Genomic DNA, 25,542 nt, shown 5'->3' on the forward strand with positions numbered 1-25,542 from the left:
AGTATTTAAATACATCGACAGCGATATCTGAAATGTATTTTACACTCCGATTTCTGTGGAATGACAATGAATAGTCCACGCTAGAGTGAGAGTGCCTTGTTCATAGAATCCTTACATCAACTTCAATACATCATGTACTCGCGTCCTTAGAAACAGGGCTTGTGTCAGGAATTATTATTACTTATTCAAACCTAATTTACTGTTTGTAATTAAAAGCAAAATAGGTTATAAATGATTAATAATTTTATTTTCATGTGACATTTCGAGAAAATAAGTGAAACAGCCAACTGGGAATTTAGATTATACCTTAATTATATTTGTTGAATACTTTTTCGGTGAAAAATATTAAAATATTTAATCTGGAGCAGTATCCAAGATGGCACCAGGGGCTGAAGAAAATGGACAGAGGAAAAAGGTTATGATCCAGGCTGAATACACAGGTTAGTATTGTCTAGATTTATGTTAATTAACCTCTGATCAATTTGATATTAAATATAAATTAAAAGTATTCAAACTGCTGGTAAAAATCTAACTTACGATAATAACTTCAAATAGAGAACCAAACATCTTGTGTACACATGTGTTGTATGTATATTTTTTTAACAACTTTTGGGGTAGGGGTGATCTCTATCTTGCCTTTTTATATTTCACTCTACTAGTTTGTGGTTCTGCCTTCCTTTTTAATAGTTTGTCATCTTGCCTTTTTTACATAGATTGTCATCCTGCCCTTTTTTACATAGATTGTCATCCTGCCCATTTTTTTTGCTCAAAACTCTTGTTTTGCCTGTTCAAATTTCATCCTACCCCCTCCCCATAAAAATCAAATAGTAATTTTATTTTTGAAACTGCATACCGCTGCTAGAGAAAAACAAAAAATAAATAGAAATATTATACGCCCTGCAGAGTTTCTGTTATTCAAATTATAAAAAACTTAGAACTTTTTATTTACACATTTAAGGTCTAATCGTTAAAATATACTGAATGTTTTACTAAAATTAAAATGACAAGAAATAGATTTAAACACCCGTATTGAACATTTATCATCTCGTGACAACGAGTGTCCATAGACAAATAACTTGTTTTAAATATTTAACTATTGAGAGTAGAAGTGTTTTATATTGAAAGGAGATATGTATACAATAAACCGATCGAAGAGTGTCCTTCTACAAAAACGAAACTGTCTTGTAAATAAACACAATTAATAATAAAAACTTGGATATAATTTATGTTTATTCCTATATATATTACTGTTCTTGACTTCTTACGTAAACATAAATATTGATGTATGAATTCATATAAAATTTGATGTTTCCAGTCCTGTTTATAACTGCATGTTTAAAATAAAAGTCTAATTTTAAAAATGATTATTACTATCTATATTATCATGTGAAGAACTAACTACACACTTAAGATATAGTAAGTAAACAATAGAACTAAGAAACCAAACAAACTGCTTAAAGTTTCATAGTATCGTCAATTGTCATTATAAATAAAAAGATGTGGTATGAGAGCCAATGATACAACTCTCCATCCAATTCACAATGTGTTAAAAGCAAACAATGATAGGTCAAAGTATAAACTTTGCTCGTATCGAAGAGCAAGCTATATTAGGGAGAAACGACAAGTGTAAAACATCTCCAACATTAAAATCAATGGCCAGACACTCTAGTCTATATAAAAACGAGAAACACTTATAAACCACACAAACAAACGACAACCACTGTATTGAAACTTCCAAGGAATCGTACATATAAAAATGCAATTCCTCGAAACAACCAACATTATATCAATATGATATTTGTTTGGTCCTTGTAGCATACACGTATTGAAATAGACCCTGATGTGAAGAAAGAATTATAGAAAATATCATATATCTGAGGTTTTACAATGGTCATATATTATTTATGTTTTCACAGTGGAGTTGTTAACGTTTTGTTGCAGTCGTTTCCATAGAGTTCTTTATATGGGGTTAATTGCATGTATTACCTTTCTCAGTCAAGTTCAACGCGACTAACTCTTATTCTCACTAGTAAGTTAATGAATTAATCAATTATTTAATGACTTCTTTTGAAACTACTTCGGCGGAATTATTCATGTAAGCCTTTTTGACAAGCCTTAGCTTTTTCGCAGATATTTCAAGTTCCTTCTATTAATATACTTTTTTTTGTCTAAATTACAGTTTTTTGTTGTAGAAATTATTCAATTTACGTAAAGTTGCTGAAGCAAAGCCGGAATATTTCTTATGAACCGATAATTCTAGAACATTTACATATCGTGGAATAAGTCTTTTGGATTCTCTCATTAAAGTTTGATACTCTAAAGTGACACATATACATATTAGGGATATCTATTAATGAATCGAACTTATTAAAAAGTTGACTTCTATTCTTTTTTCACAAGAGATGTTTCATGCTTCTCGCCTACGATATTATAGGAACATTATATATCCGGTCTTTAGGTCAGCCCTTCCGAATCAGGTTAAAGTTTTGTTGGTTAAAGGTTTTGTGTCATGAAGTAGTGGTCACACCAATTTGAAACTAAGCACATATGTTTATTATGATATTAAATTATGGGCCTCATAAGGGTGAGTGGATAATAGAAATATGGCAACTGTTGGTTGGTCCTCTTTTGACCGGCATTGAAACCCTTCCCTAGAGAGGCGCCCGTTTAGTTGTGCGGGATGTATAAATACACAGCCACGTCCGGTCGGAATGGGGACGTTAAATCCGATGTCTCGTGTTGAGATACTCTAGTCTGCTGCAAGGCTAAATTCTGTACCTATACTACATACATGACTGGACTTTTTGTATGTTTTTGTAATTTGTTCTTGACCTGATCATGCATTGCATATCTGCCACTGCTGAACATAAAACAATCAATAACCAATGATCAGTGATCAGGGTAATAAATATTTTTTTTCTAAAATATTACAGATCAGAAGTATTTTATTCATTGTAAGCCTTTGTCAATCGATGAAGTTAATGGTACATCAATTACCATGCATTGAAAATAAAACATTACATAACCGCATCGTTTGACAGAATATTTCGTTTTGTTTATAGCACGTTGGCTTTGTGTGATGTGCTTTGGAGAGTTTATCATAGTTTTGTGTTTGCCATGATTACAGCAACTGTTTATTTATTCTGTCTTAATAGGGGTGCCTTATTGCACGAAATGTGTCTTAAAAAGGGTCCTTTTGTACTAAGTATTTTCTTTTCTAACGCAAAAAGAATGCATTATATAAGAGCACGACTTGTATGAACCACTTTCCGATATATATCCGACATAGGTATAATATAATATTTAACGGAATGAATGCAATATCATGCTTGGTATTATTCCTCGTCGTATAAATAATTCAGCTTCACTGTTGTATAGGGTTATTATGTAACACAATATAATGCATGTAAGATTTACGCCAAGGGTGTATATGTATAAGATATATTTTGGATTTAAAAGCATACAATACATTAATACCTACATGGCGAATGAATACAAAGATAAATTCATAGTAATCGTTTCCTGTCTATATAAATCTAATATTTTACATTTTTGCACGTTTTCTTTCATAAATTATTATATTTATAAGACCAGCGGAAAGGTTTTGTTTCCGACAGTTTTTCGTTCAAATCTATACCAACAGAGTAACAAAACAATGAATTGTTATGGTAACATGTACGAATTCTCTAGTATCATATGACGAACCCCTTTAGAGCTTCCTTTGCTTTTGATCTGGAATCTAAAGTCATTCACGAATAAGTACTTAATACACTTTTCGTACGTGAATTGGTATTGATGTTAGAGGCATATTTTGTCAAAATACATGTATCGACCTTAAATCACATGATTAGTTCCTAGGTCCACTATTTTGCTGGGTGCAGGATATGGTTTTTCTTTGATTAGTTTTAACTTTTCACCTTTTGGGAGATTTACACCAATTCAAAACTGCTATTTTCTATTATTGATATAAGAAATACGTTGGAATCTTTAAAAAAAAAAAAAATCCTATACTGATTTTGTGGTGTATGTTCTAAACTTTTGTTATTCCAGTGATCTAGATTAGAATTTTGAAGGGTGTTATATAATGAAACTAATTATTAGTCTTAAAATATACGGTACATGGTTTAATTTATGAAGCTGTCCAAAGTCAGGAATCTCGTCCATGGGTGTCTTATGTCATTTCGAAATGATTTAGGGAATTTAATGTTTATGACACATCCATGATGTTTTATTTTGCTTTTACTCCCGACTTTTTTAGGCTCTATAGATCCATGCCCTGTTGTTAAAGACATGCTTACGAAATAAAAGACTAGTATATATATATATATATATATATATATATATATATATATATATAAGTACGTCTGAGTCAGTGACAACCCTACAACAGATGTATCCATCGGATCTCCATCAATGATGGTGATACATGGCTGTGTACATAATGTATATACAACATGGGTTCGAATCCCGGCGAGGGAAGAACCAAAAGTTTGCGAAAGCAAATTTACAGATCTAACATTGTTGGGTTGATGTTTACAACTCGTCTAAACATCAACCCAACAATGTTAGATCTGTAAATTTGCTAAGCTTTCGCAAATTTTTGGTTCTTCCCTCGCCGGGATTCGAACCCATGCTACTGTGATATCGTGACACCAAATCGCCTGCACTGCAGCAGTCCCGCTAGACCACACGACCACCTGGGCTCTAAAAAAAAGAGCTTTCGCTGGCCGTGTGATACCTTTCCTCGTCAGTTTTAATCTAGCGGCGTACTACAGTACATGATATAGAAGGTATGGAGATGTTATTGTTACAGATCAGCTAAATTATCTATAGTAAAGGATCCTACAAATTGATGTAATATACAGTCACAGAAAATAATTATATTTATAAGATCTTATAAGTACGTCTGAGTCAGTGACAACTATACAACAGATGCATATATATATATATATATAGACCGTAATATTCAATCTAGGACCATTGATAAGCCTTGAGCACGGTATATATGATACCAGTTAATTTTTTAGACCTACATTTTGAACACCCGCATTATTTATTCTTAAGATCTAGAAATCAAAGGCTACAGTGAAAGGTTTATGATTAGGATTAGATTTGAAACTATTTTTGTTATTCAGTATAATGACCTGTAATTGAATGTGAATTGAGGCACAAATAAATACAATTAAATGTTTTATTACTGGAATGCGTGTCATTATATCCATATACTTTAATTCTTCCACTCCTTTATAATAGTATAAAAGAATAGGTTAGCTGGCAAGCTCTTTGAAACTTCACCAAACTTTTGATAATACTGTTTGAAAGAATAGATGTTTTAACTGTGTTCGAATATGTATTTCATGCATGTACACACCACGTTACGTTTTGTTGAGTAAAAAGAAAATTCTGTTTTGAAAAGCAAAAAAATGTATATACTGGTCGAATCTCAAAAACAAACACTCTAGCATCTGAGCTATTCGTATGAAAACAAGTGAACAGACAAAATCTTAACACTTTCAAATATGTTGTCATTTCCCGCTAAGATTGTCATATTATCTAGACTAGCCATGTACACACAATACTTGTGCCTGGACTGGTCACCCGCAGCAGATCTGGATAATAAAGTTGTAATTTGTGCCCTTTTTGAGTTTTGAACTGTGCATGTTTTTAAGTGTGTATTACTCATTCAATATCGACTGTGCGAGGGCTGTATAGCCAGTCAAGGTCGTTTAAACCCATCATCAGTCACTCCGCCCTGTCATGGCTGCGTTTGTTCATCATCGATGAGTTAATCTTTCTATATATACGGTAAAATGAAACAAACAAATATCTACTCCGTCATGTCCTGGCTGTGTATGTACATCTCGAAGAATTTTTTGACAACCGTTAACGTAAAACGGTCAGCTGAGTACGGTGGGCATCTCCTCTGACCAGACATGGCTGCGTCTTTACATACATGTACCTAGCACCGCAGTAAATAAAATTTTATACGATAAAACAGACTTCACGCCTTGCAATGACTGTATTTACATCCCTAGCAGTCACAATATATGTTTTATCCCAAACAGTCATACGAACCTCCCACAGAGTCAAACGGACATCCAAAACATTTAATGTATAATTTATCTTGAAATTTTTCTTAAGTTTTTCTTTCAATTGGCAAAAACATCTTTATAAACCAAGGAGGAGACATCAAACCCTTTCTTTCTCACGAATTCCAAAGTATTTAAAGAGATGCTTACTAAATAATAGACATATAATTACAGCAATGAAATAACGTATTAAAAATGTACGACATTTACACAGAAACTATATCAGTTGTGACATCATTAATAAACCATGACACCTGTTTGAACTTCTATAGAACTACAGACCGGGACGAATATTTACAAATCAGTGTTTGAATTATATTTAATAAATGGTCATTAATTTCTATCAGAATTATCGAACATGGAAGATAAATATTAAGCCAAATCTGGGGAGAAAAAACCCACGTTTTAATTTAAAACACTCGAAAAAAATATGGAAGTAAAAGACATTACATATGAGTATCGTTTTAATTGTAATGACAAAGGTCTAAATTGCAGTATGACTTTTAGTTTTTTAGTTTTCGTACATGTTTTTGAATCTTCGATAAGTGACATTTTAACTTAATTTGTTGTAAAGTACTTTTAAAACAGTTAGTCAGAATATGTTTGTTTTAGAGAATAAAAAAAAGAGTTGTTGTTTTAATAAAATTTAGTTCAATACGTGTGACCGTACTCATCATAACTAACACTGTGCAAAGTTTCATGCCTTTACCATAAAGTGATCAATTGTCCAAAAATATTGGACTTACAATGTAGCTCCTGGACTATACTGTCAGTGTGTTATTCCGCCTTTTGTTATTTTTAAAATCAAGCATCATTTTGTCTTCTTTTTATCTTGTTCGTGTAAATATGCATATACCAAGTTTACTTGTAACCACTGGAAGTACAGTGAAACTAGAGTTCATTTATAGTATGTGTATATATTCCTGTATCATACCAAACTTTTGAATTGGTTGCACGAATATTTCTTTCCCATCCTATACCGTGTATTCACAACATTATAAACATCATCAATCTCTTTACAAACATTTAAATGTTTTCAGGACAAACAGAGTTTTTGCTCTATTTAAACCCAATAAAAGAATGTTCTTGTTAGATCTCATTACATATCAACCACATAAGAAACTGGGGTTTTACATAATTAATGCATTTAGGTAAATGGTTTTCGTTTTTTGTACCTGAAAGTTTAAGTATACAATAGCTAACAATTCATTGATAAGCAGCTCTGCATTGTATTGAATACTACAAAAAAAAAAAAAAAAAAAAAAAAACAATCGGGTAATAATATTTTCTTAATTTGAAATAATAAGAGACTCAGCACCCCCTTTCGTGGGTTTTCGTCGCTCTGTTCTCTAGAATATACATCATTTCATAGAGTTTACTCGTTTATCTCGTCTGATATATGAATACATGTAGACGTTATGCGTTAGTATAAAGTGTGAATTGAACTGACAATATGAACACAGATTTCTATCACGGTCTATATGTAGGTGGACATTCCCTTAGAACTGCCTTTATAGGAAAAATATATAAACATTATAATCCTAGTTTTCCTCTTTTGATTAGCGTCATCATATGGTAAATAATAGAACCATAGACCCCTGCTTAACCTGAGACGACGAACCATCGAAACACTTGTAAACGTTACAAATAAATCAAAATCTAGTAAACAATTGTGATAACATACAATGTATATATTTATTTAAATGTTTGTACGTCAAACTTACATATATATTATAGCATAATTATTATCATATATCAATAATTGTATGGATAAGTGGTAGAGATAAAGTCATCACGGTTGTGGTCTTTTTAAAGGGTGTACAAACCACAAAGAACGGTACCCAGTTAGGTTATCATCTCGTTTCTGTTCGGGAGTTCTCTTTGTTTATCTTTCAGTTCAACTCTTTCATGGCATTCAACAACTTATCGGGTAACTAACTAAATTATGGACTATACCCAAAATTTAATATGCTAATATAACATAAGAGGGTACCAGAAAGGGTTCAAGACACTTTTAAACAGTTCCTAACAATTGCGTCGTAATGTAAATGTTTCACTTTCATTTCCTGTTGAAAATACACGAAGACAAAACTGATGCCTAGATAAAATGTGCTGTTCAAAAGATTTTCAAAGTATTTTGGTCCCTTAGAGAACCTCTTTTAGAATTTTCATTCAGAAGGGTCAGAATAATTGTAACATTGTGTAACACTTCTATTAGCAGCTGAAGGGCAGAATAAGTTACATGTGAAAATGTCTTGATAAATATAATTAAAATTTATAAAAAGGAATAAATCATCACTTCATCATGCCGCGACAACGGTTCTTTAAAATGGAACCACTGGTCCAGAAGCCGACGAAATGTAAGTGCGTTTATGTTACTTTAAGTCTTTAGTATTTTGTATTTTGTTTTGTAGACTCGACCTTATTAGTGTCTTTTTTTGTTTACGGCCATTGCATTGGCAGTTTTGATATACCTTTGGTATCTTGCGTCACCGTTCTTCCGTCTCTCGTTTAAATCTTCTAACTATATATATATAATATATAATTGAGAATGGAAATGGGGAATGTGCCAAAGAGACAACAACCCGACCATAGAAAAAAACACAACAGAAGAAGGTCACCAACAGGTCTTCAATGTAGCGAGAAATTCCCGCACCCGGAGGCGTCCTTCAACTGGCCCCTAAACAAATATATACTAGTTCAGTGATAATGAACGCCATACTAATTTCCAAATTGTACACAAGAAACTAAAATTAAAATAATACAAGACTAACAAAGGCCAGAGGCTCCTGACAGCGTCTTTTCGGAATTTGGGGTCCTCAGTACTTTTCAACTTAGAAATGCATTTGATCTTTTCAATATTGTTGATTCGAGCATCACCGATGAGCCTTTTGGAGATGAAATTCGCGTGTAGCGTCCCAATTCTTTTCAATGTTGTTGATTCGAGCATCACCGATGAGCTTTTTGGAGATGAAATTCGCGTGTAGCGTCCCAATTATTTTCAATGTTGTTGATTCGAGCATCACCGATGAGCCTTTTGGAGATGAAATTGGCGTGTAGCGTCCCAATTCTTTTCAATATTGTTGATTCGAGCATCACCGATGAGCCTTTTGGAGATGAAATTCGCGTGTAGCGTCCCAATTCTTAAGTATGTGTATCAATGCAAGAAGAAATCGATAAGGACATGTAAAGTCAAGACTGTTTCCCTGATACTATGTAACGGAAGGATAAAACAAATACTTTAGTATATAAATCAGATTTCAAAATACTAAACCTCCCGAGTATATAAGACTTTTATATCTCATAGTAACTGACATGTTCAAGATGATTTTCAGAAGTGCGTTGTAAGTATCAAGAAAACAAGAACTATCTTTAAAAAAGATATCCGACGTATTTAAATTTGAGTATATGTTTAAAACTGTCATTTCGATAACCTTTAGAAGCACAAAGATACCATTTAAATAACGTTTTCTCTGCTTGTGTTCAGTATTCTCGGTCCTCGTATTTTTCTGTTTACATTCACCGAAACCCCGCGGAGATCTCACATGCGTAGGTGCGTTCTAAAAGTCCAACAAAGTTTACATTAAAAATTATATAATTGTCCCGAATAAACAGCTGTCACGGATGCAAAGAGCTATTGGAGAAACAATTATTTTAATAAAAATATAAATCTTTGTAAGATCTAGTCAAATATTTATAGTTTTTCACTTGCTTTCCATCACGATATAATTAACGAGACGTTTTTTCAAACACAACCAAATCACCCACCATGACAGCATTTTGTCCGATCCCAGAAAGGATTTTCGAGCATGCGTATTCTGTTGCTATAGTTAAGCGTCCTTAAGTTCAAAGGGCACAAAGCGAAACTATACCGACTACGTCGGAAAAAAGAGAATGTGCTTTCTTGGACTTTATACAATCTAAATACGAGTGACGTCATGCACGCGTACTTTTTAAATAAACATATATGTTTGTATTAAGTACAATGATTTATTCGGTTAAATCGATGCAATTGGCTTTTTTTCAAAGATACTATAGATGCACGATTTTTTTTAACCATATACAGTCATAAAAGGCATTCGCCATTAAGAACTTGCATGTATCTTTAATATTTTGAAAGCAGAGATTTGTTGCCAATGTTTAATGAAATAGATAGTCGCTTATTTGTTGACACTGTTCTATTCTTTTTATCAACAATCGGGCTGTCAGTTTTCTATTTTGTATTATACTTTAAGTTATTCTAATATTAAACACTCTGTCATGCTAGAGGCACTATGTTTTTGGTCTGTGGGTCCGTTCGGCCTTCTGTCCAGCTTCAGGTAAAGTTTTTGGTAAAGGTAGTTTTGATGAAGATGGAATCCATTCAACTTGAAACTTAGTACACATGAGTTACCCCAATTTCACGGTCCACACAACATAGAAAATGAGAGTGCGAATGGGGAATCCGTGGACTATTAACCCCGCCACATTCTGCCTGTATGAGCTTTCCCAAGTCAGGAGCATGTAGTTCAGTGGTTGTCGTTTGTTGCGGTGTTACATATTTGTTCTTTGTTCATTTTATTGTACATCAATCAGGGCGTTATTTTCTCGTTTGAATTGTTTCCCATTTGTGATTTCGAGGCCTATTTTTAGCTGAGTATATATATTTGTTGAAGACTGTACGATGACTTAACGCTGTTTATTTCTGTGTCATTTGGTCTCTTGTGGAGATTTGTCTAATTGGCAGTCATACCACATCTCCTTGTTTATATGGACACAGACTGATACTTGATTCTGGTGTTATACTGTTTATATGGACACAGACTGATACTTGATTCTGGTGTTATACTGTTCCTGTATACAGTTATGATTTCACACTAGATTTTGCCAACACAACACTTTCAATTAAAAACAACCCTGTTAAACCTATACTTACATTAAACCATTATCAATAGATTATATTAAAGGGTAAACATAAATTAACATTTAAGTTCACATTCAATGTAACATATAACAAAGTTAAATATATTCAATTCATATCCCAAGGTATTGTATTAACATTTAAGGACTAAGTAAACACTATTTTATAAATATGATAGATTGGCTGAGCAAGTGAAATGGTATTTCAAAGTCCATTTAGAGCTTTATTAGATAATGAAGGGACCATTTGTACATGGATCAATATAAATAACCATCTTAATGGTAAAGCGTTTTGGGTTGGACATTCCTCAATTATCAATCCAATAGAGCGTAATTGCATTAATGCGTGATTTTTAGACTTCTGGAATTTTGTGTTATAAACCTCAGATTAACCATAAATGGTTCAGTTGAGTAGGATCTTTCCCTATGTCAATGGTAAACCGTTTTGCGGGAACTCTTTTCGTTGGACAACGGATCAATCATCGCGGTTTATAGGAACATTTATTTTTGATCCAATTTTATAACATTTTATAACTTAATACAAATTAGAACACACGTCTTTGCAGCTGAGATAACATATAGTGCTAGTTAACTTTGTAAATCTAACTAGTTGAATACTTGTTGACAGCCCATGCATGTCTCATAGTCTATCTATATTCAATAGTTTGTGTTAGCTTGCAATAATCTTAACTGACTTAGTTTGTTAGTCAATGTTAAATTCAATTCTATGAATGAATGTAAGGGTGTCCTAGTGTAGAGAATAATAGAAACCTGCCACCAAAAGTACAATGCACATGGGTTTTGTACTGCAATTATTCTCCAGATAAACGTCCCGTATATATATAGCTTGATTTTGCATTGACATGTATTATATTTTCAACTCTCCTTTACGAATCCGTCATTTAAGCGCCAGTCCCACTAGACCACGATCGCACCACGCTCACCACGATCTAAAATAAATTTAGATCGTGGTGAGGTCGCGGTATGAGCGGCATGAAAATGTAAATGTTCGTTGCTTTCACGATGCTACTACGTCCTCTCTACGCTTCTACAAAGATCCCGTTTTTTTATAAACAAAGATTACATTTTACATATACCACATGTCACATCAATGATACCGTATATTTTCTAAATTTTTATGAAGTCGCAGTTTTTATGTAGGATTTGTCGCTTCGTCGTGGTCGTAAGTATTTAATTGCTAAACGTTTACTTATTTATTAATTTATTTATTCAATTTACTGATTTTATCTTTGCATGAAATTATTATGTTTTGCAAAATTTATTGGATACATATACTGTACTGCCCAATTATGAGCTTTTGGTATGCTTAGATTCCAATTTTGATATCAAATATTGGAAAATAATATTCCGCGTATCGGTAACTTATTAATGAAAAAAATATAATACACGTCATCGAGTTATAGATGTTTTTCCAATGTATGATCATTGTACGTTTTTAACAGGCAACAAAACAAAACTAATATAATGTCAAATTTGATTTGTTCTAAAAGGAAAGTACGCACATTTATTTAAACCGTTTAGATATGTAATGTTACAATGTATATCACAAACATGGTTCATTATGCTATATTTCATTGTTTACTATTGTTTACTATTACACCTTTGATATACATCGTGAGAACTTCCTTATCAATTCATAGAGTTTCGTGTCACGTGATAATTTTCAATCTTCTTTGAATGATAAGTATATCATGACGCATGATCTGTCATTGTTAAAACTTTATAAAGAAGTCTGTAAACAAGACTGTTTTGGGTGCGACAAAACAAACTGTACACTGTATATCTTAAAGTACATGATTGTTTGCCTCATAACTAACGATAGGGACTTATGCGTAGTATACAAAGGGAGACCCGAAACCCATAGTTGAGTCGAAGATTATCGCGTACTGACATTACACATTTCGATTACGAAACAAATCAACAGATCAGTGCCTTTTACAAATTTACTTGTACACAAAACAGTAATGGTTCAAAGACTTATTATTCAAATGTAATATATGATATTATATCAGAACAAACCAACGAATGTTGTGCTGTTACACCAATGTCCAGGGATTGTTAATTGTCTCATTGCAATCATACAATATCTGATCTTTTCACAGAACAAAGACAGGCCATCATATTGAGATTTATAATGTCAATGCTATGCATGTTGATATGAGATTTCAATCATGCATGTATCACGAACACCATGTTATTGTAACAAGATTTTGTGTTTGCTGTTATAATCCCTAAATATCTATAGCAATGAGTCAGACAACCAACAAAACATTAAAACAAAGATACACACACATTCATTTACCATGTAAGGATAAAGTTTAGTGTGACTTCCATTTTTACTGAGCTAGTGCATAATTTTGTTGAGGGGCCAGCTGAGAACCACCATCAGGTGTGGGATTTTCTCGCTGTGTTGGAAAACAAATTGGTTGCCTTCGGCTGTTGTCTGCTCTTTTGTCGGGTTGTTGTCTCCTTGACATATTCCACATTACCATTCTCGATTGTAAATGTTATACTATAACTGCTTCTTCGTGTTTATATATTTTGTACCACTCAGAAATTGCCAATTTATAATCCATCATAAGTGTTGTAGAATCGTTGTTGCGGCATGTTTCTGCAATTAAATATTTGTACAAGACTTGCTTCCGTTAGGAAAGTCCATAAACTATCTGCGTTGTATTGTTCGGAGTTTTAGAATTTCCGACAATTAAAGAAAAGCTTTTAATTTGCCTCATTTATGGTATAAAATTCAAACTACAAGTCTTTACAACTCTTAAACTCTTAATGGCAGAAATTGATTTTCAAATAATCGGAATAGTTAGTATAAGCTCCAAGTTTAAATTGCACATCAAATTTAGACGTAAAAGCTATATTAAGCTTCATTTTGTTGTTAGGTAACTTTCCACGTAGAAAGGTTTTATTACGAAGATTTTTGTAAGAAAACCTTTCATAAAAGTTTTATTTGAATACACAATACATAACCATAATAGATTCAATATGGACAAAATAAACAATCTTTTGTGTTTATTCACATTAGTACCTAGATTATTTACTTTATGCAATGTATGATTTATTTATCATTTGTTATTGGCTTGAAACTAGTTTTCAGAAACTGCGAGTACTCTTAGCTTTGTGACGTGTGTCCATTGTTTATACATTTATGTAAACTCTTTTGACCTCGTGCCGATCTTTTGACCTAAGCCATTTGCAACAGATTTTAGCAGTTTGTGACTTATGCTGTGTTGGCTCCTGACTTGGGACAGGCACATACATATATAATGTGGCGGGTTAAACATGTTAGCTGGATCCCAACCATCCCCTAACCTGGGACAGTGGTATAATAGTACCACATAAGAACGAACTATAAAATCAGTTTAAAAAGGCTAAACTTTACTATACTACTTCATATTAACTCTGGGTGATCGTTTTCTAATCTGCAATCATACCACATCTAACTGTATTTATGCTGCAGAGTTCTACTGTTAATAAGGATAGTAGTACTGGTTATAATTGTCGTTGGGTATTTATCTTATTGATTGATGCCACACTTTTTCTTTTGTACCTCCCTATTTACAAGATAAAGTTTAAGGATTATTTGAATTACTTAACATGATTGTATTTGTGTGAGTATACTAGGTTTGTCTGTATGGTCTATTTAACATTAAACTGTTTCGGGGCAGTAGCTTTTGCTTAATCTTGTATCATATCATTAGCATATGACATGTACGAAATTTTTTTATTGTTCGTTTAAGACGTTTAACCTTCAAAGTCATTCCACACATTTCTTCTTCTTTATTACGCTATGCTGTATTATAGAACATAACAGTTACTAAGAATAATGACGATTAGAATACGTAATGAATTTTAACTCACAAATCCTATAAAGAAGTAATAGAAATTGAAATCTTCAAGTTTAAAGTGTACAACCATACCTATCTTCTAACCTTGAATCGACAATATTTTTTCAAGGATTAGACAATATATTTTAAAATTCTCTATACATAAAACTTGTTGATAGCAACTTTTGACATTGAAGATTTAAAACTTTTATGAAGCTTTTGTACATTAAGACTTCTGTATTAAAGAGTTAATGGGAGACATAATCGGATAACATTTCAAACAAAACATTACATACCAGCTGTTCCACATATACAAATGTTCTTCTCATGTTCTGTTTATTACACCGACAGTATTGCTAAAGTTTACAATGACCGCGATATCTTAAGTGGAGTAAACAAGTTTGCTACCGTTCAATACAGTTTTCTTACTTTTGTGTTATCAGGGATAGACAGTTTGTTACCTTTTTAATTTATCATAAAGTATTTTTTATGTTATTTCAAAGCTACTTTAGTATACAGTGTTATCCCCCCTTTGTGTACCTATGACATTAGCATGCTTGAGGTAGTTCATTGAATTTCTTCACTGCTTTCAAAAATGTCTTATTTTCTCACTGTTTTTAAGATTTTTTGGTGACCTTGTGCTATTTTCTGTTCTGATCTTTCATATACTCCCCGTTTCCATTCTTAATTTTACTTGTTAAATATTGTACGTTGACTCTTATATATCTTCTTGTTATAAGTGTTTTTGGGTTGTTGTCTCGTTTACTTTTATCCATTAAATCTGTGTATCCATACTAATTCATGTAAAGGGCTATATATTAAGATTAAAATTATGCACGTTATTAGAACATTTTGTTGTTTTTTAAGTTAAAAGGAAGAGCATGTCAGATAGAAAAAAAAAAAATTAAAAAATTAACAAATTAAATGAAAATGTCAGATATTCCGGTTCATTGTGATATCGGTCATGTAAGTACACGTGTACACATTGATTATTTCTAGTAAAAACGTGTTAAATGAAGTGATTCAACTAATTAATTATTCTGTTTCATTAAGAAAAATCATTTTATAGGTCACTCTTTATACAATACTGTAATCTGAGCTAACTGAAAACATGTAATAAAAATGTTGCAATTGTAATAGTGCTATCAATATTCAATGAATTTCGATGTTTGCATGTAATTGTGAAATAAAACACCTTTTTGATTATGATCAAGACTACACGATCTAGATAGAATGAAGGTTGTGACTGAACATGTTATTAAACTCTCAGATGCAGTGCAAGTTTCACCTTAAAATTCTCAGACAATATTTTTACATTTTGCTCTTATAATTTTCCCTACTTACTTTTGATTTTTTTGTTTTGTTTAGAACTTTAATTAAGTCTTCTTGCAATTGACCTTTTTTAAAAATTTATCTTGAAGATAAGAGTTTTCCATTGTTCCATTTTCCATCAAGTATTGCTTTGAGTGATAAACTATCTTGAAATATGGAAGATCTTTAAAATTCGATGTAAGATACATCTATTCGTTTCGACTTTCCAAGTGCATCAATCATATTAACGTTTGAAAAAGATCAGTGTGGTGACAGTCTTTGAATATTAGGTAAACCGAACAAACAGAACATTCTGACAATTGCTGAAATGCTATTGTATCAATCGTAGGCCGAACTAACCAACTTATTGATAGAAGCTAAATCCAAACAGTTGGTCCTGCAAACATACATGATAACATAACGTACATATGATATATTGTTCGGAATAAAAATCATATGTGATGTATACGTCCATTAGACAACAGTACAAACAAAAAAGGATTCAACAGAAATCTAGAGGGCAGGTACTTTTATTACAATGGGCACAGTATATGTCAATATAGATTTAAGTCGTCCAACAGTTGCGAATAGATTTTAACAGACAGTATCTGTCTATAACAACCGAGTCTTTAAATGACAAAATAAAACATTCAGATATAACAAACAACAACTGCTTTAATTGTGCCTACTTTTAGACATTAAAACACTAGTTGATTCCACCGTTGTGTGGGTGGCTATTGATCTATGTACTTTACTGGCCTGGTAACCCATCGTTCGTCACGCCATCACACCAGACAATAAAGATTACTAGACCATTGTAACCAAGCTAGATCCAAGATGGTCTCTGAATTAATTTGATATTTGTGTGATAGAACAGCTTATCTAGATTATAAACAGTATAACTGCCTTTCAAGGAAAATTACTTAAACATGTTAAACACATTTGAAAATGTGTCTGAAGAGAACCTGATTATCAGAAGAGAAACGGAACTAACTTGAAATACAAATTGATTAAAAAATTGATAGAACTCGAACTATTGATTTAGCGTAGGACCGTTTAAAAGTGAACGAGGATACATATTTTTTTTTATATTATTTTGTATACATGTGTATCTAACTATATATTACTGAATGAAAACCACAAAAGTGATCAAGTGTCTGAATTACATTTGAGAATTAAAAGTGATACGCTCGATTTCACCTGTGTTAGTTCCAATACACTAGTAGTTAAAATAGGTCAGAACATCATTAGAACCTCAAAGCACAAACATGGTGCTGTGAGATTATGACTCGAATAAGATAAATTATTTAGATAGACTTGATGCAAATTATTGACGTGAAATAAGTTCAAAAATGATTGGTCCTATCTCTTGTACATGTACAAATAACGGGCAAACTGAAACCCATGGTCACTACTGGAAAGAATAACAGTGATTCAAACTGTGAATATCGAAGTCTAAATTTTTATCAAATACATATGCATTATCGTATGTATCATCAATGTCACAAACAAATGTATAAATGTATATTTGTATAACTGGAAAGCCTTTTTGGGTTGCTGTGATCATACTTATATAGTAACTATAACATATATCTAGTATTTTTAACTAAGCAAATAACATTTGTCTTTTGAAGGACAATTCAAAATTGAGAGGACATTAAAAAGCATTCTAGTGGATTAACCTTCAGAAACATTGTGCAAATAATATTCTTCCCTTGAGTTAATGTCAATATAAAGATAAAGGAACTTCATTCCTCTAGTGTAATGAGAATCAGTCTATTTCTTTTGAATATAGTTGTTTTAACCATGGTTGTCTCAGATACTATGTACATTATATCTCAGCTTAACCTGTGCATGTTTATAAATATCCAATGTTAAGGGGGAATAGTTCATAGGGTCAAATGAGTCTATGACAGGATTTTTCATTGATCAAATTTCTAATTAAGAATGTCTTGTTTCTATTCAAAGGAATGACAGTAGTTTAATTACGAACTCATAGAATTTTTGATAAATTACACAAAACTCTAACATACATGTACAGTTGTCTCATTGGCAATCATGCCACATCTTCTTTTTTTATATATATATATTTTTTATTATTATTAGTACTTAAACTGTGCATGAAATTTAACCAACAATGTTAATTAGTTTTTCAAATATTTTTACCTTCCCTCCGTTGGGTTTAAATTAACTTTAAATCCCTAGTTTTCTGTCATTGTAGGAAACAAACATGTACTTTGTTTGATACTCAACCCGACTATACAGAATATAGGGTTTTAATTGTAGTCGTGTCTTTTCTCATCTTCTTCATCTTGGGTTGGACACTGTACTTGCTGTACGATGACATACATTTTGAATAGCTTGTACGTCAGCTGATATTGTCAGTCATAAAGGATAAAAAAAATACGGGTACCCTCAATGCAGTTACAACAATATGTTTTTGTTTTATACCTCTAAATATGTGACAGCTTCACGACTTTTTTTTTAAACCTCTAAATATGTGAAAGCTTCACGACTGGCATATCCAAATGATAATGTGAAAGAAGGGATTGCAACGTGTATTTTTTTCTTCTGAAATTAAGCAAAGGAGTGTAAGATCTGAAAACTAGTTAAACGACTATATTCTGATAAAGTCACCGGTTCTAATTATCGGTCGTTGATATTTACACAGAATTATTATATGAAAAGTTGTTCAGAGGTTGTCATTTGTTGATGAGGTCATACATGTACGTGTTTCTCGTTTCTTCTTTTTTTTAGACAGAAAAGACTGGTTTTTTTTTCTGTTTGAATGGTTTGACACTAGTCATTGTTTGGGCCCTTTATAGCTTGCTGTTCGGTATGGGCCAAGTCTCCGTGATTAAGACCGTATTTTGACCTACATGTATAATGGTTTGCTTTTACAAATTATGACTTGGATGGAGAGTTGTCTCGTTGGCACTCACATATTAGTATACCTATTATATATTAGTATAATACAATACAATACAAAACTTTATTGTTAATAAAAAACGCCCTAGGGGGCAGTATTTGTAAAATTATAAAACAAAATGTACAGTATATCTCTACTAGATAGTTCCTGAAGTTTTTCCAAACTGGAAATTAACAACAGACCCCCCCCCTATACCTCTAGCCAATGTAGAAAAGTAAACGCATAACAATACGCACATTAAAATTCAGTTCAAGAGAAGTCCGAGTCTGATGTCAGAAGATGTAACCAAAGAAAATAAACAAAATGACAATAATACATAAATAACAACAGACTACTAGCAGTTAACTGACATGCCAGCTCCAGACTTCAATTAAACTGACTGAAAGATTATGATTTCATCATATGAACATCAGACACAATCCTTCCCGTTAGGGGTTTAGTATCATACCATCATAACATATATGAGAAGAACATAACCCGTGTCATGCCAACAACTGGTTTTTGAATAAATGTGTTTAGTTCCGATGCAAAGACCCTATAAGGGAATCAATATTAACGCCAAAATATGCAATCTTTAATGACCTGACAACAGTATCGTAACTATATCCCTTCTTAATAAGTCTATTCAAAGGTTTTGTTAGTTTTTGAGGTGAATACTGACACCTTTGTGCTTTATAAAGAATATTTCCATAAAAAATTGGATTCATGATTTGTACTTTTCAGGTCCAGGACCAGCAAAATATTTACTACCAAATACAGTAGGTACAAAAGAAGTTGATGTAACAAAAAAAGGAGCACCCTCATTTACGTTTGGATCGAGATATTTTTGTAAGTATTCTGACAAACCTTCTATGTATCCGCTTGTATTATATCAATATATATAAATGCAAAATCACCTGTCAAAGTTACGAAGTATATCACCATATTTTAAAAGTTCTATTACATGTATTCATTTGCTTCTTTCGATCTTATTGTTTGTGTTTTAACACTTTTGAAATGGTATTGTAGGTGTCAATACTCAGGATAAATAAACGTGTTTTAACGTATTCTGAAACATTTATTTGTTTGTGTTTTTTCGTGATTTGAATATGTTATGTGGATTGCTGTCTCATTCAGGTGACACATATTCTCTAATTCCTTTTATTCATATATATATATATATATATAAAGTGAAATTAATCTAAAGAAAATGCACCCCAGATGAAAAGACACTCAAAAGCAGACACAGAATGTCAGGGTTACTAAATATACTTTGTTCAATATTTTAGCCTATGGTTTGTATACTTTTGTAAATAAAGCTCACTTTGGGGATATTTTTATACTACTATCAATAAGGAACTCAACTAATTTTACTGATTTTAAGCTTAGAAATTCCATCTTTTTAATTATATCATGAAATTAATTTCGTATGATAAATCCTGAATCTACTATAAATAAAACAAAAATGTTAATATATAGTGCTTTCGGCTCAGCTTCAGTTCTGTAAATTCTTTGGAGGATCTATATTTTTCATTCTTTGGTATCTTGTATGGCTTTCATCATTAATAATGATAATATACAAAGCCTCTTTCTGACTTTGCTTCATTATAACCTTTATTTCAGCCAATGAATTCAAACGCATGGGTAAAGTAACCAGAGTGCCAGTAGTAGAATTAAGCTAGCTATTATTATATTACTGAATGACTATTTTCGTTTTCGTTTATTTTTTTTGTTTGTATATGATTACATTTCTCTGAAAGTTTTTGAATTTCTAGTTTTGTTTAATATAAACTATAATATCTATTCAGTTTGATTCCCTTTCAAGTTCAATGTTATATAAAACTTTGTTTCTTTATTTACTTAATTTCCACTAAATTCAGTTTATTTTTACAGGTGAAAGCTATGTACGCTCATATCTTTTAAACTTTATATATATAGCATTTTCTTTTATTAAGTATCTTTTAGCTCGATCTTGACAACTTAGCGTACAAAGAATCAAAATAAAGAATTGTCTTCGTAAAGTATTGCTTCGAAGAATTTTAAATTAATCGGAGTCTGAAAACCAATACATATAGGTTTTAATCCTTACAACAAATGTGCTAATCTACGAATGACATGCTCGCTAAGTTGTCAAGGTTGATTTTGAATCAAAGAAAGGGGGTTGTTAGTCAATGCCTTTACGTTCATATATATTGTTCATCTACATCTACAGAAATTTGTATGTGAGTGTTTGCTATCTGTCCTGTGGCTTTTTTAAGTAGCAGCAAACATCCAGATGATTCCCAGTTTTCTTTATATTAGCTCATCGTGTACAATGTGTTTTCCTTGTATATTTTAGCTCGCAACAAGACAATAGTATAGTTAGGTGCTTGAACGAATCCATTTTAATTACTTGTTGTAAGTGATTTATCGTCAAATACCAAGAACCTTGACAAAAGCGGGAGAATAAGTTAAATGAACAGAAGACATTTATGTCAGTTTTTTTTAATTGCAACAATACCTTATTTTATTTTCGATTCCTTCGCTTATAGCCAGATAAAAGAGTTTTAAACAATTTACTATAGTGCACTATGCGATCTTCAACAATCAGAAAAACCCGTACCATTAAGTAATCTTTAAATGTATCAAACATAAGCATTATTACTAAGACCATACACTAACACCTGGAAAAAACACACTTAAAACGGGAAAATTATAGAAAACAAAAGGATATTAAATAAATCGCTCGATCAATGGTTATTAAAAATTTTTGATGCACGTATATATTCAGAAAGACTTATATACCTGTAGTCAATTCCCTTTATGACTGAAAATACCATTTATTATAATAGTCAATTCGTAATATTTACCAAACAACCACATCAAAATTCACATATATTTGTACTCACCCGGGTAGGTTTATGTAATTCCAGGTTATAATTAAGGTATCTTATTTATTATAGTTCCTTTTATACATACATATATATAATAATATATATTTTACGTATACGTATATAATACATATACATTTCCTGTAATCATATTTAATCTGTGTATTACAGTGGATAAAAGTTTTAGTCCAGGTCCAGCTTATAACGTTGACAGTTCATTTACCTCCAAGGGGCGAGGAGGAGGTCCAAGTTACAGTTTTGGTGGTCGTATCAAAGAACCAAGTGAGTATACATAGGTGTTTAAAAAATTAAATAATCAAATAAAATTTTTTATATAAATCTTCTTGTGAGTAAAGCACAGAGGATTTGGACATCTATAGCTAAGAATACGGTTCTCAAAAATACATTACATATTGATGAAAAGTTATATCTAGGATCTGACATCAAGATCAAGTTTTCCAAATAACATTACATTTTTGTTGAAGTTCACACACAGGGACAGGCACGTGCATACATTTAAATCCCTTTTAACTCACTAGATTTCTTGTACTATCCATACTTACAATATATATATACATCGCAGTTTATAAACCAATACTTCAGTTTGATATGCTTGAAGCGTTCTTCGTGCCTGTATAGATATGATAAGATACGGTTTGAGTGCCAATGAGACAAATCTCCATCCAAGTCACAATTTTTAAAAGAAAAACCACTGTAGGACAAAGTACGGTCTTCAATACGCGGCCTTGAGCCACACATAACAGTACGTTATAGAGGGCCCCAAAAAAATGACTAGTGCACTATTTAAACGGCAAAACCAACGGTCTAATCTATATAAAAAACGAGAAACAATTATGAACCACATCAACAACCGACAACTATTGAAAATAAGATTCATGACTTTGGACCGGTGCAAACAAATGCAGCATGTTTAAACGTTTTATTAAGTACCAACATTCACCCTTACCCGAAACAAGAGTGTAATATCACAACATAGAAAGCCACAATATGAAATATCAATTGCAATGGCTTAACTCAATCAGAAGACATATAAACACAAGTGAACATACACTGAACAAATAAATTTGATCTATGACACAATGTAAATACAAAATCAAAATAATAAGCGCTTCGGTGCATCACATTTTCAAAGTGTTATTTTCCATTTCTAATGAATATATGCTTACAAATACTATGATAAACCTTTCTGACACCGTTGAATTCAAGTTAGCTTGTGATTGGTCTTCATTGATGTTAATTAAAGTCGGGTTGATTTAAGTTTATGTGGTATTGTATTAGATAAATTAATGTACTTTATCTATAAATATAAAGGTATCATTTATAACACAGGCTATTCGGTTAAGAAACAAAAACTACAAGAATGTTTTGCTTACAATATTAATCTTTATATTTACTTCTGTAATGAAATATATAAATCAAGATAATAAAACACTCAATCATACAATTTAGTTGTACATCTGCACTGAATATAATTTACTAACATTTACTATTTACTAATGTCAGTATAAATGGTCATTTCAGCACGATGGGTGAGTCCAGGACCAGGAGCATACAGTACAGACAGGAAACCATTGAGGGAAATTAATGCCCCTGCATATTCATTAAGTCCAAGAACAACACAACGAAGAATCGATTACACGCCGTCACCTAATGCTTACAGCCTTCCATCAACGATAGGACCTAATGTACCGGGACAAAGGGGAGGATATGCATCATCTATACAGGGAAAAAGCTCTTATATGAATTTCAATGCAGATCTAGCTAAATCACCTGGTCCAGCATCTTACTTTCCAAATAACCAAAACGGAAATAAGAAAAATCCACCGTCATTTTCTATATCGGGACGAGGAAAACCGGAAAAGTACGACAACTCTGTACCGGGTCCCGGTGCCTATAGTCCAAGTATGGTTAATATGACAAGTAGTCCCCGGTATCCTATTGGTGTTCGTCATTCACAGTTCCAAATGCCCGTAATGCCTTTAGCTAATGTGAGCGATTAACAAACGTTGCAATAGACATCATTTTACATCCTTACTATCAGTATTTTGTTTAATGTGATATTTGTCAGACATATAAACTTTTAATAAACCTGTGATTGAAACAATGATACTTTATGTATTGCGAAATATATATATTTTTTCTGTAAATTTTGCTTCATTTTTCGTGATCATGGCAAAGTCATATGAAGCATTATTAGAGGAAGGTCATGATTATTCGATGTTACACGTAATGGAACTGTATTCAGAAGACTTCGGGATCTCAAATAATTTCTAATCTTGACAAGATTCGGCTGAATTTCAAAATTCATTTCAGTTTCTGAAATTACATGTGTTTATCATGATTTATTGATTGCCAATCAAACAGGTCATATACAATAATTTAATAATACATTTCACTCATAGACTTGACTGTTTGGAGAATCTTGGTATTCATACATGAAAAGAGTGGTGTGGTTATGCGAAAGACGCTGTACCATGCTATCACTTGGAAAGGGGGGATAATACAAATATGAACTGTGATATATGTGATATTTATCTCACTGTATTAATTATTATCAGTTGATAGTCTTTCTTGACTTCTCTGTTTTGTCATTATTTACACACAATAAATCTTTATTTTTGATTGTTTAATTGTTGAATTATTTCTAATGCATGTTCTACATACATTGTAAGGGAGATAACTTCATACGGTAACAACTGAAGGCAGATAACTTCATACGGTAACAACTGAAGGCAGATAACTTCATACGGTAACAACTGAAGGCAGATAACTTCATAGGGTAACAACTGAAGGCAGATAACTTCATACGGTAACAACTGAAGGCAGATAACTTCATACGGTAACAACTGAAGGCAGATAACTTCATACGGTAACAACTGAATGTGCATATTGACAGTAAATCACTAATGTCTCTTCATCAAACCTGATACTAGCCTTGACGATCGAGACAAACAGACAAATGATTTCCAAAAACTAAGTATTCCAAAAAATCAATGCTATATCCTTCTGAAATTATAATTGTCTGGCCAGCAAATATAAATAATTTATAAAATTTAACAGCGATAAAAGTAACTAACATAAATATGAAACACCAGCACAGCAATGACAAATTACACCAACCAACAATCATCTTAACTCGTCGAAGGTGGAAGTGATAATGAATTTGCAAAATATTATAGAATTATTCAAGTTGTTCAAAATAAATTGGTTGATATAATCTGCATACTTTTAATGCAAAAAAATGCATTGATGATGTTACTTAAGGATATGTCATTATTACCCTAAGCGGGATATGGAGTAAATTTAGGGGACCTTGAAAATTATTGTGTTTGGCATGAAATATCATTTTCCTTTTCGCTATAAGGTGAATTGCTAAGACTCAAGTCCTAAGAATCAATATGTCCTTCCAGGAATCTATGTACATCACGGTTGGCTTAATATTACCCAGACATTAAGGAGGTGTTCAGTTTTAAATTACCATTTCAGTAGTAAAACCCGTTTGATACGGTGCTTTTTGTCCGCAATTTGCTTTTTGTCCGATAATTTTGCTTTTTGTCCGACACTTTTGCTTTTTGTCCGTTGCTTTT

General features: G+C 32.2%; 1 protein-coding gene across 4 annotated transcripts; it reads left to right on the forward strand.

Moving 5' to 3' along the window:
• On the forward strand, window positions 1-24,585 carry LOC143048533 (ciliary microtubule associated protein 1A-like). Of its 4 annotated transcripts, none has more exons than XM_076222247.1 (5): window positions 1-440; window positions 19,809-19,913; window positions 20,688-20,708; window positions 22,106-22,216; window positions 23,477-24,585. In XM_076222247.1, exons 1-5 carry the CDS (start codon window positions 377-379, stop codon window positions 23,953-23,955), a joined length of 780 nt encoding a protein of 259 aa, XP_076078362.1. In that variant the 5' UTR covers window positions 1-376; the 3' UTR covers window positions 23,956-24,585. The 4 variants fall into 4 exon arrangements, with proteins under 4 accessions (XP_076078362.1, XP_076078364.1, XP_076078363.1 ...); XM_076222248.1 differs by lacking the exon at window positions 1-440 and adding an exon at window positions 8,298-8,449; XM_076222249.1 differs by lacking the exon at window positions 20,688-20,708 and having other exon boundaries at window positions 4-440.
• Window positions 24,586-25,542: the final 957 nt, after the last annotated feature.

This window comes from Mytilus galloprovincialis, chromosome 10, assembly GCF_965363235.1.
Source record: "Mytilus galloprovincialis chromosome 10, xbMytGall1.hap1.1, whole genome shotgun sequence".
NCBI classification, from domain to species: Eukaryota; Metazoa; Mollusca; class Bivalvia; order Mytilida; family Mytilidae; genus Mytilus; species Mytilus galloprovincialis.